Below are 16,626 nucleotides of genomic sequence, written 5' to 3'. Positions count from 1 at the left end.
TGGACAGGAATAAGAGCAGAAAGTATGGTGTAGGACAAGATAGGAGAATGAACGCTTACACCTTTGAGTAGAATGTGCTTTTATGTTGGTTACCTTAAGTAGTCTTTTTAAACCCTCCTAAGTAACTGCACTTCATAGAGCATAGAATTAAGATGGGGAAGTAGGAGAGAAGTAGGCATTCTATGTCCTTAAGTATGCCATGATTGTTTTATGGTTAATAATAATTGTCAACTCAACACCTAAGAGAAAAGCTTACAGGTACACTTGTGAGGGATTTTGGAGATAAGGTTAATTGATGCTGGAAAAAAACCATCTTATTTGTGGGTGGGAACATTCCCTGAGCACTGGATCATGGACTATATAAATGAATAGGGTAAGCTGAGCACTACTAAGCATGCACCAATTCATAACAATTCTTGACTGTAGATGTAGTGTGACTAGTTGTTTCAGTTTCTTGCTGACATATCTTTCCCTACAATGAGGGGATGTAACTTAGAATTGTGAGCCAGACAATCTCTTTCTCCCTTAATTTGTTTGTGTCATGGTATTTTATCACACCAATGGTGAAAGGAACAAAGACAGTTGGTATACATGCATATGTTGTGGTGGGTGTATATCTCTTGGATCACTGTCTTCTGTGTTAAGTACCACAATTTCAAGGAAAAAATTTCATGATGTTAAGCAGGAAAAAAATAAATAATTATTCTACCTATCACTTTAGTATGACTTAAGTTGAATCCAATGTCTTAGAGGTGGTCCTTTCTTCCTGAGAAGTGGTCAATTACTAGGTGATTGACTTCCCCAGCTGAAATAATAAGTCTGTTCCAAGGCCAGAAATTCTATTCTGTTGACATCAGAATTACTAGATTCCCTGTAGATACCAGGACTCTGTATTAACTTGGTTATTTTGCTTTCATAATTAATGATAAAAATAGTCAATTAGTGTACTTTCCACAAAGATCCCCAAGGTTTTGTACTAGGTCTGAGTGAAAACATCATTTATTATTAAGGAACATGACAATCTTGAGTGGTATGGAGACAAAGTCATATTTATTGAAGATGGAATAAGGCAGTGACTACAATTCTTCAGTTATAAGAAAACAGGAGCACTATACTGTTAGGGAAGACACTGGTTATTTCATTTGTAGGGAGAATAGAATAGTGGATTGAAGGATGGAACATCTTGTATTCTGATTAAAGAGTGGGGAATGTAATTATTTTTAAAATTAGGTGAATTTTAAGCCAGGAGGTGGTGGCACACGCCTTTAATTCCAGCACTTGGGAGGCAGAGGCAGGCCGATCTCTGTGAGTTCAAGGTCAGCCTGGTCTACAGAGTGAGATCCAGGACAGGCACCAAAACCACACAGAGAAAGCCTGTCTCGAAAACAAACAAAAAAAAAAAAATTCTAAGTAAGTTCTCCACTTAAACTGAAAAGGCAAAGTTAAAAGTATGGGTTAGGAAAAATACTCATTTTGGAAGAATTATTCACATTGAATTTTTAAACAAAATAAAATTCCACAATGTATCTGCAAACAATATCTCTGTTGAACTCAAGGAAAGTAAGTATTTTCAGTGTTTTTCATGTTGCATACAAAGAGGTTGTATTATGAAAAGTTCTGTCTTAAACGTAGATCCTGCCATCTAAACCCGGCATTAGAGACATTCAGACAGCATCCTTGTAACTCGTGACTGAGCTTCCTCTGTATGTATCTGAAAGCTGGTTATTCTTGTTTATTAGAAAAGCTTTACACATAGAACTCACAGTGCCTTTTATTCAAACTTTATTGGAATACATTTCTTTACATTTAAAAATTAGAAAATATAATACTTAATGTTGGAGGCAGTACTGAATGTGTAAATTATTTCTTACACAAGCAAAGCTACTCAAGTTGAACAGGTAAATGATCATGAAGAAAGGTTTTAAATTTAATGTCAAAGGTTTATTTTCTAATTGAAGTAAGTTTAAATGTAAAACTCATAAAGTTGTTTTTCAAGCTGAACTAGTTCTATTTAATAGTACCAAAGAACTCTAAAATTAACAAATCCCTCTAACAAACACTCACTTTAAACAATTTATTTCAAATCTCATTGTCATTAGTTTAGCCCCTTAAAATATATATTTATGACAAGCGAAGCAGGACGCCGGACGAGTCGGTCGGCTAAGGGACTGGGGCTAGAGAACCAGGGCTAGCCCGGACGCTGTCCCGTGCCTGGGGGGGAGGTGGCAGCAGGCAGTCCGTGTCGGGTGGCGGGGCCACGATGGAACTCCTGCGGACTATCACCTACCAGCCCGCTGCTGGCACCAAGATGTGCGAGCAGGCGCTGGGCAAAGCTTGCGGCGGGGACTCGAAGAAGAAGCGACCGCAGCAGCCCTCGGAAGACGGGCAGCCCCAGGCCCAGGTGACCCCGGCGGCCCCGCACCACCATCACCACCACTCTCACTCGGGACCCGAGATCTCGCGGATTATTGTCGACCCCACGACGGGGAAGCGCTACTGCCGGGGCAAAGTGCTGGGCAAGGGTGGCTTTGCAAAGTGTTACGAAATGACAGATCTGACAAACAACAAAGTCTACGCTGCAAAAATTATTCCTCACAGCCGAGTAGCTAAACCTCATCAAAGGGAAAAGATCGACAAAGAAATAGAGCTCCACAGAATCCTGCATCATAAGCATGTGGTGCAGTTTTACCACTACTTTGAAGACAAAGAAAACATTTACATTCTCTTGGAATACTGCAGCCGACGATCCATGGCTCATATCTTGAAAGCAAGAAAGGTGTTGACGGAGCCAGAAGTCCGATACTACCTCAGGCAGATCGTGTCAGGACTCAAGTACCTTCACGAACAGGAGATCTTGCACAGAGATCTGAAGCTAGGGAACTTTTTTATTAACGAAGCCATGGAACTGAAGGTTGGAGACTTTGGTTTGGCAGCCAGACTGGAACCGTTGGAACACAGGAGGAGAACAATATGTGGTACCCCAAATTATCTCTCCCCCGAAGTCCTCAACAAACAAGGACATGGCTGTGAATCTGACATCTGGGCCCTAGGCTGTGTAATGTATACAATGCTGCTAGGAAGGCCTCCATTCGAAACCACAAACCTGAAAGAAACGTACAGGTGCATAAGGGAAGCAAGGTATACGATGCCGTCTTCATTACTGGCCCCGGCTAAGCACTTGATAGCTAGCATGCTGTCCAAAAACCCAGAGGACCGCCCCAGTTTGGATGACATCATTCGGCATGATTTCTTTTTACAGGGCTTCACCCCAGACAGGCTGTCTTCCAGCTGTTGCCATACAGTTCCAGACTTCCACTTATCAAGCCCAGCTAAGAATTTCTTCAAGAAAGCCGCCGCTGCTCTCTTTGGTGGCAAAAAAGACAAAGCAAGATATAACGACACACACAATAAAGTGTCCAAAGAGGATGAAGACATTTACAAGCTTAGGCATGATTTGAAAAAGACTTCAATAACCCAGCAACCCAGCAAACACAGAACAGATGAGGAGCTCCAGCCACCTCCCGCTACAGTTGCCAGATCTGGAACAGCCACAGTGGAAAACAAACAGCAGATTGGGGATGCGATCCGGATGATAGTCAGAGGGACGCTTGGCAGCTGCAGCAGCAGCAGTGAATGCCTTGAAGATAGTACCATGGGAAGTGTTGCAGACACAGTGGCAAGAGTCCTTTGAGGATGTCTAGAAAACATGCCGGAAGCCGACTGTATTCCCAAAGAGCAGCTGAGCACGTCCTTTCAGTGGGTCACCAAATGGGTCGATTACTCCAACAAATACGGCTTTGGGTACCAGCTCTCAGACCACACTGTTGGAGTCCTTTTCAACAATGGCGCCCACATGAGCCTCCTTCCAGACAAAAAAACAGTTCACTATTATGCAGAGCTTGGCCAATGTTCTGTTTTCCCAGCAACAGATGCCCCTGAACAATTTATTAGTCAAGTGACGGTGCTGAAATACTTTTCTCATTACATGGAGGAGAACCTCATGGATGGTGGCGATCTCCCTAGTGTTACTGATATTCGAAGACCTCGGCTCTACCTCCTTCAGTGGTTAAAATCTGATAAAGCCTTAATGATGCTCTTCAACGATGGCACATTTCAGGTGAACTTCTACCATGATCATACAAAAATAATCATCTGTAACCAAAACGAAGAGTACCTTCTCACGTACATCAATGAGGACAGAATATCTACAACCTTCAGACTGACAACTCTGTTGATGTCTGGCTGTTCGTTAGAACTGAAAAACCGAATGGAATATGCCCTGAACATGCTCTTACAGAGATGCAACTGAAGACCCTTTTGAGTGGACCCTATGGGACTCTTTTCCACTGTGAGATCAACAGGGAAGCCAGCGGAGGGATACAGAGCATGTTGGAGATGGACAAGTGGTGGTACGACTCCAGTTCCTCAGTGGCCCGCTGGACTGCTGGAACCAGACCAGCCTAAGGTGTACAGTTGACTTTGGACAATCCACGAGTGGCGCCGGCTGCAGTTTTCCTTGAAGTACCTGTCTTTAAAAGGTCTATCGGACAATTTTGCAGAAAGATGCATTGACTCTTACGTTCTCTCTGTGGAGAGTGTTTCAGCCAGAGGACTTGGAACTGTGAATATACTTCCTGAAGGGGAGGGAGAAAGGGAGGATGCTCCCTTGTTGTTTAAAGGCTACAATCAGAGCAGCTTTTGGCTGCTTAACTGTGAACTATGGCCATATATAATTTTTTTTTTTGGTTATTTTTGAATACACTTGTGGCTGGAAAAAATGCATTCCTTGTTAATAAACGTTTTATTTATTACAGCCCCAAGAGCAGTATTTATTATCAAGATGTTCTTTTTTTTATGTTGACCATTTTGAACTCTTGGCAATAAAGAGTATAAAAATAAAAAAAATATATATATATATTTATACTAGATGTAGTGTTACATGCCTTAAATCCCAGCATTTAGGAGGCAGAAGCATCTCTGTGAATTTAAGATCACCCTGGACTATAACTGGGTAACTTTAAATAACTCCTGAAACAAAACTTGAGGTAATGAACATTCTTATATCAAACATATGCCAAATTTATCGAAAAGCACATCCATTATGTGGACTTCAGAAATTCTGGATGATACTGATGTTCAATTCCACTAACAAGTCCCCAAAGTAACTAAACATTTATATCACTTTCAATGTTTCTTAAATACTTTTATAACTAGACTTTTAAGTTTTTTATGATAATTACTATTTTACTTGGTCTACTTCTAGGGATAATAAGTAAAACCCTGTCTCAAAATGTCAAACTGGTCCCCTCAAGGCTCATGCAGAAAGGGAGATTGAAAGAACATAAGAGCCAGAGGGGATGGATGTTTCCAATAACAGTGTCATACAGGACTGATACACCTATGAACTTAAAGAGACTGTGGTAGAATCACAAGACCTGCATTGATTGGTTCAGGCAAGGTGGAAGCCCAGCTTTGAGACAAAAAGTGAACATGGGTTCCATTCCTGACCAGGAAACCATCTGCAATTGATACCTACTGATAAAGGAAAAACCAATTTTCTGTAATGGAGTCTCAGCGGATATATCAACCACCCTCCAAAGCAGGCCTCATGCCCAAGAGTAGTTGGCCAATAGGAAACAAACTTCATGTCTTTTTTGAGTATTTTTTTTATTTCATTTTCTTTTGACTTGTTATGTTTTTAATCTTGTTTTTTGTGTTGTTGTTTTTTTTCATGTGGAGTTTTGGGGTTTTTTAGAGAAAAAGAGAGACAGGTAAAAAGAGGACAAAGTGGTGTGGATAAGAAAATGGGGAGCATCTGGGGAAGTTGGAAGAGGGTAAATCTTATCAAAATATTTAAAAATAATAATAATAAAATACAGAAAATGTTTTGTGGAAACAAAGAAGGACATTTAAATAAATGCATATTACTCAAATTAGCCTAAAATATTACTTGGGACTCAGTAGGAGTGGGAATTGTATTTTCAGAATATCAGGAAAAAATGGAAAATGTGCAAATACTTATAAAAAATACACAATATTTTCCAATTATAAAAATAGCTTACAATAATGAGTATCCAGGAAATGGTATTAGATACGTTTTGTTATGCTTGTAGTTCTAACCAATGAATAAATGTGAAAATATAGAAGTGGGGGAGGTACATTTCCATTACCCTGCTGGATTCTTAATATCACTTTCAAATCTTTACAGAAGAGAACACATCAATTCAATCTATTATTTATCTCCAGGCTGGAAGAATTTAGAAGACATTTAGACATGAGGAACCACACACTGGTAACAACATTCATTCTTCTTGGATTGACAGAAGACCCAACATGGCAAATTGTAATCTTCCTTTTCCTATTTATAACTTATCTGCTGAGCATCACTGGAAACCTTATCATTATCCTTCTGACTCTGCTGGATACCCACCTCAAAACACCCATGTATTTCTTCCTTCAGAAATTTTCCTTCTTAGAAATCTCACTGACATCTACCTGCATCCCTAGATTTCTGGTCAGCATAGTGACCAAGGATAAAACTATTTCCATCAAGGCTTGCTACACACAATTATTTACTGCTTTTATCTTCGGGATAGCACAGTTTTTCTTGCTGGCTGTCATGTCCTATGACCACTACGTGGCCATTTGTAAACCCCTGCATTACACCACCATCATGAACACCAGAGTCTGTACTTGGCTATTTGGCACTTGCTGTTTAATTGCTTTGTTGGCGATCTGCCCTGGAGTCATTGTAAGTCTGAGTTTGGAATTCTGCGATGCTAATATTGAACACTTTTTCTGTGACTACTCTCCCATCTTGAAGCTTTCCTGCAGTGATACAAGGTCTATGCAACTGGTCAACTTCATTTTTGCCATCATTATTCTCCTGATTACCTTGGCACTAGTAATGTTCTCTTATGGGAAAATCATAAGTACAATTCTGAGGTTCCCTTCTGCCCAGCAGAAGAAGAAGGCCTTCTCTACCTGTTCCTCCCACATGATTGTTGTCTCCATCTCTTATGGCAGCTGCATTTTTATGTATATCAAACCTTCTGCAGAAGAGAGGATAGCTTTAAACAAGGGGGTTGCCATACTCACCATTTCGGTTGCACCAGTACTAAACCCTTTCATATATACCTTAAGAAATAAGCAAGTCAAAGAAGCCCTCAGGGATGTCATTAAAAAATGCACCTCAGCTACTTCAAAACAGTGACTTTGTCCTGATAAAGTGTGCTAGTAAGATCACTGAAAGCTATAGGCCGTGTCAGCTACTGTTTGACAAATCTCTGTTTTGCTTTTCTATTGTGGAAGTTACAGAAGGTGTCCGTATTTCACTCTAACTCTTCTTCTGGATTTTTATATTTTTAGTGAGATTATCTCTCTTCATTCTTTCCCATATGAGTTGCTGGAACCACTTCATTCTTTTAATTTAATGCTATGAATTGTTTGGCTTCCAAAATATTCCACTATGAATTCCCTATGGAAACAGCATATGTCTATGATTTCCTAGCAAATATGTGCTTAAAGAAAATATTATTTAGGAGCTGTTTTAATAATAACTTATTTTAGTCTATAAATCTCTAGGAATACTTTCTTTGGCTTTGCGTTACCAAAGTATCTTGTATTTTTGGAAACAAACTCTTCTTCCATCCCCCTTAATTTTTTCTTTCTTATTCTCTATCTCTGTTTTTCTTAATAGTGACTGATAGTAATTTTCCATACATATTCTTTCTTTTTTATAGGTCATATACAACACTTTCAATTTTTCTTTTTTATTCTCTCTTTGTCTCAATAAAATACTTAAAAATCTATATTTGCAAACAAGAATATTATTTACAGTCATCAGCAATACATATCCTTGTGACATATTTCAAACTTCTCATTTTGAAGACATTTGATTTTCAAAATAAAGAAACCAATAAAACATAAAAGCATCGACATGCTACATCTTCAATATCTATTCTCAATCCTATGTATGTGTCTGCTCTCTCTGTCAGATTCCAATCACCCACCACTGCTATTCATCATAACATGCACATGATACAAACTGGAGCATATGTTTAGCATACTAGAATCTACATGAGAAGAAAACTAGCCACACATTTTTCTTATTAAGAACAAAATACATGTTCTCTAAATTTGAGTAATATATATTTATATCAGCCTCTTAATGCTCTTTATTCCAGTTGGTTTACTTTTCACTACTTATAATAATTCAGTATGGATTTTCAAAGACAGAGAAAAGAATTTGAATTTGATACTGTTATGGAAAATCCACCAGTGATGACCACTCAAATATAGTCTATAGCCTGTTGAAAGCTTTATTCCAGTTTCTGGAATCACACTCAGGTATTTGGATCCTAAGTGTAGCACCAATTGTCCAAGCACATGGGGGTTTTGAAGGCAGAAATCATATCCTGGTATCTTGCTCTGCAGCTGAAGTGGGTGGCATAAGCAACCAATTTGACAGAAGCTAAGTGGCTAGATGGAATAGGTTCTTCATAGGAGGTAAAGATAAGCAGTTAGCTAGAAGAGATGCTTGCACAAACCAGTAGTTTTAAAGAAATGAATATAAATTAGCTAGGTTATCTTGACCTTGGGTTCCTAGAATAGAGCTGGATAATTTTCCAATAATCCCTTGGGATTCTCCATAACAGAGATCTAATTCTAGTTAAACCTAAAATGGCCTCAGCAGGAATAAAAATGGAGGGACCTCCGCACTGTCTGCCCTGTCACAATACTCTGTGCTCCTTAACTAAAATTTCCTCAAATAATATCCTTACAGACAATTCTATTTATACTGGAGTCTAATAGCAATTTGTGTTTTGAAAGCATGAGACATAGTTCTTGAACAGCCTTTTAATAGCAGGAAGAATCTAAATGTATATGCATGCATGAGATCCAAAGAATTTTATTTACATAGAATAATTTTGCAAGTTAAAATAATTTACATGTATGTTCTAAGTATATTAATTATTTACTGAATCGGTTTCGATATTACTTGTTTGCTTAGTGTGTTTGCATTTTAAAGCCCAAGAACAATTTGTTTCGAATGTAAAAGTAAAACCTCTAGGGCAGACAAACTAAATCATATCATCTGCCCAGAAGGGAATGGAGGAAAAAAGAGAAAACAAAAAAACATGGCATTTGAGTTACCAGTCTGGGGATCTGCCAGATGATGGAAGGTAGCCATAGAGTTGGGGGTGGGGGGGTTTTAGAGAAAAAGTAAGGAAGCCCAAAGTATCAGGTAAAGCATACTTTGGTTCTTGCCAGTATCAGAAGGAGAGAGAAGAGATACGAAAGATGATTGATAGATAGATAGATAGATAGATAGATAGATAGATAGATAGATAGATAGATAGATAGAGAGAGAGAGAGAGAGAGAGAGATAGATAGATAGATAGATAGATAGATAGATAGATAGATAGATAGATAGATGATAGATAGATAGAAGCCTCTTGGGTCAGATCTCTGAAAAGTGGGCTGACCCATCTAAAACTCATGCCTCTCTGCTTGTAGGGACTGAGCTGTAAGTTGAAAATTCTGAAAAGAAAAAATACAGTAGCACATGAAATAATTATTCCAGAGTAGAAAACGAAATTCTCCCCTTCAGGGCCCATTAACCTTACTAGTTCATTGCTATACAGGCTACATTAAAGGGAAAATTTCCAGGGTTTGTCTGGGTTGGCACTGGTCCCCCAGCATCTTTAAAAGCATGGGGTTTGGGCTGTAGGTAAGTACAGATTTACTGACTATCCTGCCAATTTGGATACAGGGCTCATAAAACTACAGCTGTGGTAGTAAGACGTATATTAATAATTGGGATAGTAAGATCTGTAAAAGAAGTGAGCAGTCCTACAGTACGGAACCTTTAAACAAAATATAGAATTCTGCTTTCTCAAAACAAGAATTTCCACTGTATTTTCAGTTACCAAAAAAAATGTAGGCTGGGTGGTGGTGGGCATAATATCAGCATTCTGGAGGCAGAGCCATACAGATCACTGTGAGTTTGAGACCAGCCTGGTCGACAGAGTGAGATCCAGGACAGGCACTAAAACTACATAGAGAAACCCTGTGTTGAAAAAAAAGAAAGAAAGAAAGTGGGTACATTGGTAGATTTTAAAACTGTAGGCAGTGACTTTTCATTTGATTAGATAATATAAATATTGAGGATACATTGGTACACATGCCTTCTAATACTGTGGAATTACATTTATCTTTTTATTCCTTTACTAAGCAACCTAATAGATGTAGGAATAACAAAGAAAAATACTGGCATTATTAGTATGATCAAAACTTAATAAATTTGTAGCATGATTAACACTGTTCACATCATATAAAGAAAATATTTGCATTTCTTTATGTCTTCCAGGGAATAATTAATTTTGAGTTATATACAATTTTTTAAATTATTTTTCTTTTTATTTTTCCTTACCATTTTCTCATACAATACACCCTGAATTCAGCCTCTCCTTCTTCTCCTCCTCCCTTTTTCCCCCGGATCCACTGCTCCTCCATATCCATTCAGAAAAGAGCAGGACTCCCAGTCATATCAACTTAACATGGTATAACAAGATGCAGTAAGATGAGGCGTAACACTCAAATAAAGGCTGGACAAGGTAAACCAGTAGGAGGAAAGGGGTCCTGTGATCAGGCAAAAGAGTCAAAGACACCTGCCACTCCCACTATTAGGAGTCCAACAAAAAACCCAAGCTAAACAACCACAGCATGTGTGCAGAGGACTTAGTACAAACCCATACAGGCTCCGTGATTGCCTATGTGCCCTGCCTACTTGATTCTGTGGGCTGTGTTCTCCTAGTGTCATCAACCCCCTCAGGCTCCTACAATTCATCCTCCCTATCTTCGTGGTATTCCTTGACCTCTGCCTAATGGTTGTGGGTCTCTGCACCTGCTCACATCAGCTGATAGAGGAAGCCTTTATGAAGATGATTGGGCTAGGCATCGGTCTATACCATCCCATGGACAAAAAAGTACAACATACATCCTGATCTAACAAAAATGAGAATGTACTAAATGTCACTAGTTGATTCTCCTGAACAAGAGAAGGGATGGAGTCAGTAGAATACTGTGGGTATTTGTTATCTCCAAATCATCTCCAAATCTATACTTCTGTTTCTACTGACAGGCATTCATCACATTTTGGATGTTTTCTTTCTACTTGACCAAACTGTATCTTCAATGTCCCAAGTAATCCCACATTTATTCTGGCATAAAATGGACAGGAATAAGAGCAGAAAGTATGGTGTAGGACAAGATAGGAGAATGAACGCTTACACCTCTGAGTAGAATGTGCTTTTATGTTGGTTACCTTAAGTAGTCTTCATAAACCCTCCTAAGTAACTGCACTTCATAGAGCAGAGAAATAGGATGGGGAAGTAGGAGAGAAGTAGGCATTCTATGTCCTTAAGTATCTCATGATTGTTTTATGGTTAATAATAATTGTCAACTCAACACCTAAGAGAAAAGCTTACAGGTACACTTGTGAGGGATTTTGGAGATAAGGTTAATTGATCCTGGAAAAACCCATCTTATTTGTGGGTGGGAACATTCCATGAGCACTGGATCATGGACTATATAAATGAATAGGGTAAGCTGAGCACTACTAAGCATGTACCAATTCATAACAATTCTTGACTGTAGATGTAGTGTGACTAGTTGTTTCAGTTTCTTACTGATGTATCTTTCCCTACAATGAGGGGATGTAACTTAGAATTGTGAGCCAGACAATCTCTTTCTCCCTTAATTTGTTTGTGTCATGGTATTTTATCACACCAATGGTGAAAGGAACAAAGACAGTTTGTATACATGCATATGTTGTGATGGGTTTTTAACTCCTGGATCACTGTCTTTTGTCAAGTACCACAATTTCAAGGAAAAAAATTTCATGATGTTAAGCAGGAAAGAATAATTATTCTCCTATCTCTTTAGCATGACTTAACTTGAACCCAATGTCTTAGGGGTGGTCCTTTCTTCCTGAGAAATGGTCTATTGCTAGGTGATTGACTTTCCCAGCTGAAATAATGGATCTCTTTCAAGGCCAAAAATTCTATTCTATTGCCTAGGAATTTTCTATTAATGAACAATTTTTGCTACTCTAACATCCCCCATATGAAAATGTAACTCAAAAATTATTTAGGAACCAGATCAGGGATCAAAATCCCCAAACGCTTCTGGCATATCTGGCTTCTGGGAAGGACAAGAGGCCCAAGTATGTTTATGTCTTTATCCATGAAAGGAACTGGTTACTTTTTTTGTGAGTCTTTGTCCTAAATTCTGGAGCCAGTGTTCACCTCCTTTTCTCATCATCATCACCACCCACTCTAAAGAAGTACCACTAACTGCCATAATGGAATTTGTGCAGTGACTAGTCTGCCTTCTTGCATCTCTGTGGGGCTATAGGTGTATAGTTAAGGATATTCCTCCAGTCGGCCCATCCAAAATCTGCATCAGTAATTTTATTTATAAAACTCCACAATATAGAGAGAAGAGCAATTCTTTAACTAGTGGCCAAAAAGATATGTGAAGGAGAAATAAAGACAAGAGTTATTAGCATTATATGACCTAGGCAGATAATCAGGAAAACCAAAACAAAGTCTAATTTTTACATGTTCAAAATAACATCTTCTCCAATCTCTTCAATAGGCGTTTGAGAAAGGGTCTTGCAATGTAATCCAGACTGGCCTTGAGTTCCCCATTTAATATCAAGTATTCCACAAACATGTAGGTATCCTTATCCTCTTCCTTCATGTTCTTCCCTGCCCACTAATTCCTATTTTAAGGATCTGAACTGATCAACAGAGCCACAAATACTCTAATACCAAAATTAAATAGAAAAACAATGAGCCATAGATCAATTCTTCTGATGAAGATAAATGCAAAATCCTTAACAAAATTCTAGAAAAATTGCATATAATAAAACATTTAAGAGATCAAATGCTATGTTGTATTTGTTTCATTCTACAGATGAAAAAGGAGTTTTACATACACAAAATATCACAGGAGTTAAATCAAGAATAAAAATCACATGGTTGATCTCAATAGATCAAGAAAAACCTTTAACAAAATTTTACATACTTTATGATAATTATGATAATATCAGAAAAATTCTAAGAATAGAAGTCTACAAAATATATATGACAGACCCACAGCCAATATTATAATAAATGGACTAATGGAATATTGAAAATGTTCCCCTAAAATCAGGAACAAGGCACTTTTATTCACCATCCTCATCATGTTCAACATATGATTGAATTCTTAGAGCACTAAGTCAAGAGAACTGAACTAAAGGGTACAAACAGAAAAAGCACTAAAATTCCTCCTAGTTCCACATAACTATATTTTATACCTAGACAACATTAATTACTCCATCAGGATATTTTTAGATCTGATGAACAAATCTAGTAAAAACAGCAGAAGAAATTGATCTATAAAAATATGCAGCTTTTCAGTACTTACAAAAATACTAAGCCAGGCGGTGGTGGCACAAGCCTTTAATCCCAGCACTCGGGAGGCAGAGCTAGGCAAATTTCTGTGAGTTTGAGGCTAGCCTGGTCTACAGAGTGAGATCCAGGACAGGCAGCTAAACTACACAGAGAAACCCTGTCTCAAAACAAACAAACAAACAACAAAACACTAACCATGAAGATGAAATATATATAATAAAAATATACACTGGAGATAGGTAATACAGGATACTAAAACATGCAAAATATCCCATGTTCATTATCTTGAACAAGTTATATTGTGTCAGTGGCCATATTCTCTGAATCAAACAACAGATTCAGTGCAGTAACAATGACAACACCCATGCCATTCTTCATAAGAGCAGAAAACAATACCAAAATTCAAACAAAATCACGATAGATTCAACATTCCCAAATGAATCTTGACAAAAATAGAATAGGACTGAGGTTTCTCAATAGACAATTTAAATTTATGCTTCAAACCCATAGTGACAAACCATAGTGAATGGTATTGGAATGAAAACAAGCAGATGACTTAATAGAATATAAATACATTCAGCTACAGCCATATGACTCTTGACAAATGTAAAAACAAATGGTAGAGAAGAGACAGACTCCTTAACAAGTGATAGTGGTACATCTAATTTAAATGATAAAAACTAGATTAATCTCTCTACTCCTGTATAATATCAGCTTCAGATAGAATCATGATCTCTTTATAATGTATTTTCTTTCTCCTTCATAAATCAGTTCCTTATCATGTTTTCAAAAATTAGTTTATTGGACAGTTTCACACAATTATATAATATACATTGGTCATTTTCACCTCTATTACCTTCTCTTGTCCTCCCAGTCCTTCTAGTGGAATCCCTTAAACTTGAGTGGGGAGTCATTTACCAGAGCATGGGAAGCATACCACTGGCTATGACACTGAAGAAAATATCTTCCTATCCATCAGCAGCCATTCACTGTTCTCATGGGAGAGGAGAGATGACTCAGGCTGGAATGTTGAGGGACTTACCCATGTGCAAGTGACTATTGGTGTTGTTAGACCATAAGTGCAACAACTATGTCATACACAGAAGATAGGGGTTCATGGCCTACCTCCTCTTCCCCTGACTCTTAAATTCTTTTACTCAACTCTTAGGCATTGTGCTGTTCCCTGAGCCCAAGAGGGGAAGACATATACACATACATACATATATACATACATACAAATATGCATTAGCATACATATCAATAGTCACTTTTTTTTAACCTGTTGGCCAGTTACAAGTCTTCACAATAACAAACATCTACTCTAATCAACACTAATCTACTCTTACCAATACTAATGTTGATAACAGCTAATCTATGGCCATAAACAAATACTTTGAAGACATAATGATAGCCATAACATGTCCCAATAATAGCTTATTCCCCAAGACCTAGGGCCTCACTAGTCATGAGCTTTTGATGAGGTTTACAATAAGCAGGAACTTCCTTCTTTGAAGCAGCATTAAGTTAAATCAAAAAGTGATTAGTGACTGCCATAAGAATCATGCCACTATTGCAACAGGAATGCAACAATTTGCCAGACCATTTAACTATTTGGTCTTCAGAGTCCACAGCTGAGTAAAACACGGACTTTTCTCTCTCAACAACCTGCATGGCAAATTCCTCCAATATGAAATCATGCCATCAGGGCTTAAGCTTCTACCTTAGTTCCATCTTTATTTCTGTGTGTATTACAGCTAAACGATGAGATATCTTCAACAATATAGTCATCACTTATCTACGGTGTGAATCCATAAGAAATGCCAATAGCCTGTTTGGTTTGCGAGGCCCTAGGAGGCTCCTTCACTAAATTCTAGAGAGGTATCATAGTTTTGGCACTGATGTTTTCCTTTGGTAACACATGGTTCTGGGACGAGTATTATTCATGCTGGCACTATACCTTAATTCAATTCATTGACAAAAGTTAGATATACTATTAAATTAGCTTACATAGTAATGTGGTTTCCATGTGGCTTTTTTAACTGTCTTTAGTTTTGATTAACACCTCCTACTGTTTTCTCTCCTCTATACTTCTTACCTCCCACCCTCTCTTAAGCCTTTTCACTCTCAGTATCCCCCAACTTTCATATCACACCTGTTCTCATACCCTCCATATCCTGCCCTCTTTCTCCTTCTCCTATGGTTCTTTTCTAATTCTCTCACATGTACAAACATTAAATTCAACTTGAGCAAAGAAATCTAAAATTTTGAAGGTAGAATCCACACATGAGAGAAAAGAAGTGACAGTTGACTTTCTGGGTTACCACTTTTAGGTAAACTCTTCATTTAGATTTACCTCTTCATTTCAAATATTTCCACACAAATTTCATAATTTTGGTCTGTTCTTTCTTCTTTATACTCCTGAATAAAATTCCATTGTGTGTATATTTCACAGTTCCATTTTCATTCTATTAGTTGATGACCAACTAGGATGATTCTAATTCCTAGCTATTATAGGTAGAGAAACTATGAATATTGATGTACAAGGGTTTCTATGGTATTGTATGGTAGCTTAGGAAGTGGGGTAGATGAGTCACACCATAGTTCTGTTTTAGCTATTTAAGGAAATAAAACACTGAAGTGTTTTTAGTATTTAATATGACTTATATCATGGTCATAGATCTGTTACAATCTCCCCAGAATTCACCACACTTTTCCATTTGTTTCTTTGATAATAGCCACTCTGGCTAGGGTATGCTACATAGAATATTCAAAGTAATTTGATTTTCATGTCTTTGTCGGCTAAGAATATTTAACACTTTTTAAAATGTTAATAGATTTATATTCTTATTGTCAGGACCTTCTTTCTTATTGAATGTGTTCCAGGGTCCATTTTTATTGAATAGTTGTTTTTCTTGATGTTTGCTGTTTTGAGGGATTGTTTTATGTTCTACATGAATCCTCTGTTAAATACGTACTTGACAAATATTGTCTGATTTTGTGGACTTCCCATTCATTCAAATAGCAGTTTGTGCCGGGCGGTGGTGGCGCATGCCTTTAATCCCAGCACTCAGGAGGCAGAGCCAGGCAGATCTCTGTGAGTTCGAGGCCAGCCTGGTCTACCAAGTGAGTTCCAGGAAAAGGCGCAAAGCTACACAGAGAA

At 37.9% G+C, this 16,626-nt stretch overlaps 2 protein-coding genes across 2 annotated transcripts; both read left to right on the top strand.

Moving 5' to 3' along the window:
- Positions 1-2,221: 2,221 nt before the first annotated feature.
- Positions 2,222-4,813, top strand: LOC128120072 (serine/threonine-protein kinase PLK2-like). Its single transcript, XM_052753825.1, is given in 1 exon segment — positions 2,222-4,813. A coding segment is annotated over 1 exon segment (2,049 nt). The 5' UTR covers positions 2,222-2,260; the 3' UTR covers positions 4,310-4,813.
- A 1,461-nt stretch (positions 4,814-6,274) lies between these two features.
- Positions 6,275-7,213, top strand: LOC128119973 (olfactory receptor 6C74-like). Its single transcript, XM_052753744.1, has one exon. The coding sequence runs from the start codon at positions 6,275-6,277 to the stop codon at positions 7,211-7,213; it is 939 nt and encodes a 312-aa protein (XP_052609704.1).
- The last annotated feature ends 9,413 nt before the right edge of the window (positions 7,214-16,626 follow it).

This window comes from Peromyscus californicus, unplaced genomic scaffold, assembly GCF_007827085.1.
Source record: "Peromyscus californicus insignis strain IS unplaced genomic scaffold, ASM782708v3 Scaffold_24__1_contigs__length_46423439, whole genome shotgun sequence".
Lineage (NCBI taxonomy): Eukaryota > Metazoa > Chordata > Mammalia > Rodentia > Cricetidae > Peromyscus > Peromyscus californicus.
This window is presented reverse-complemented; position numbering and strand designations above follow the sequence as displayed.

Bases quoted from the DNA above. Each gene is read 5' to 3' on its own strand.
- LOC128119973 (XM_052753744.1), top strand. From the start codon at position 6,275: ATGAGGAACCACACACTGGTAACAACATTCATTCTTCTTGGATTGACA.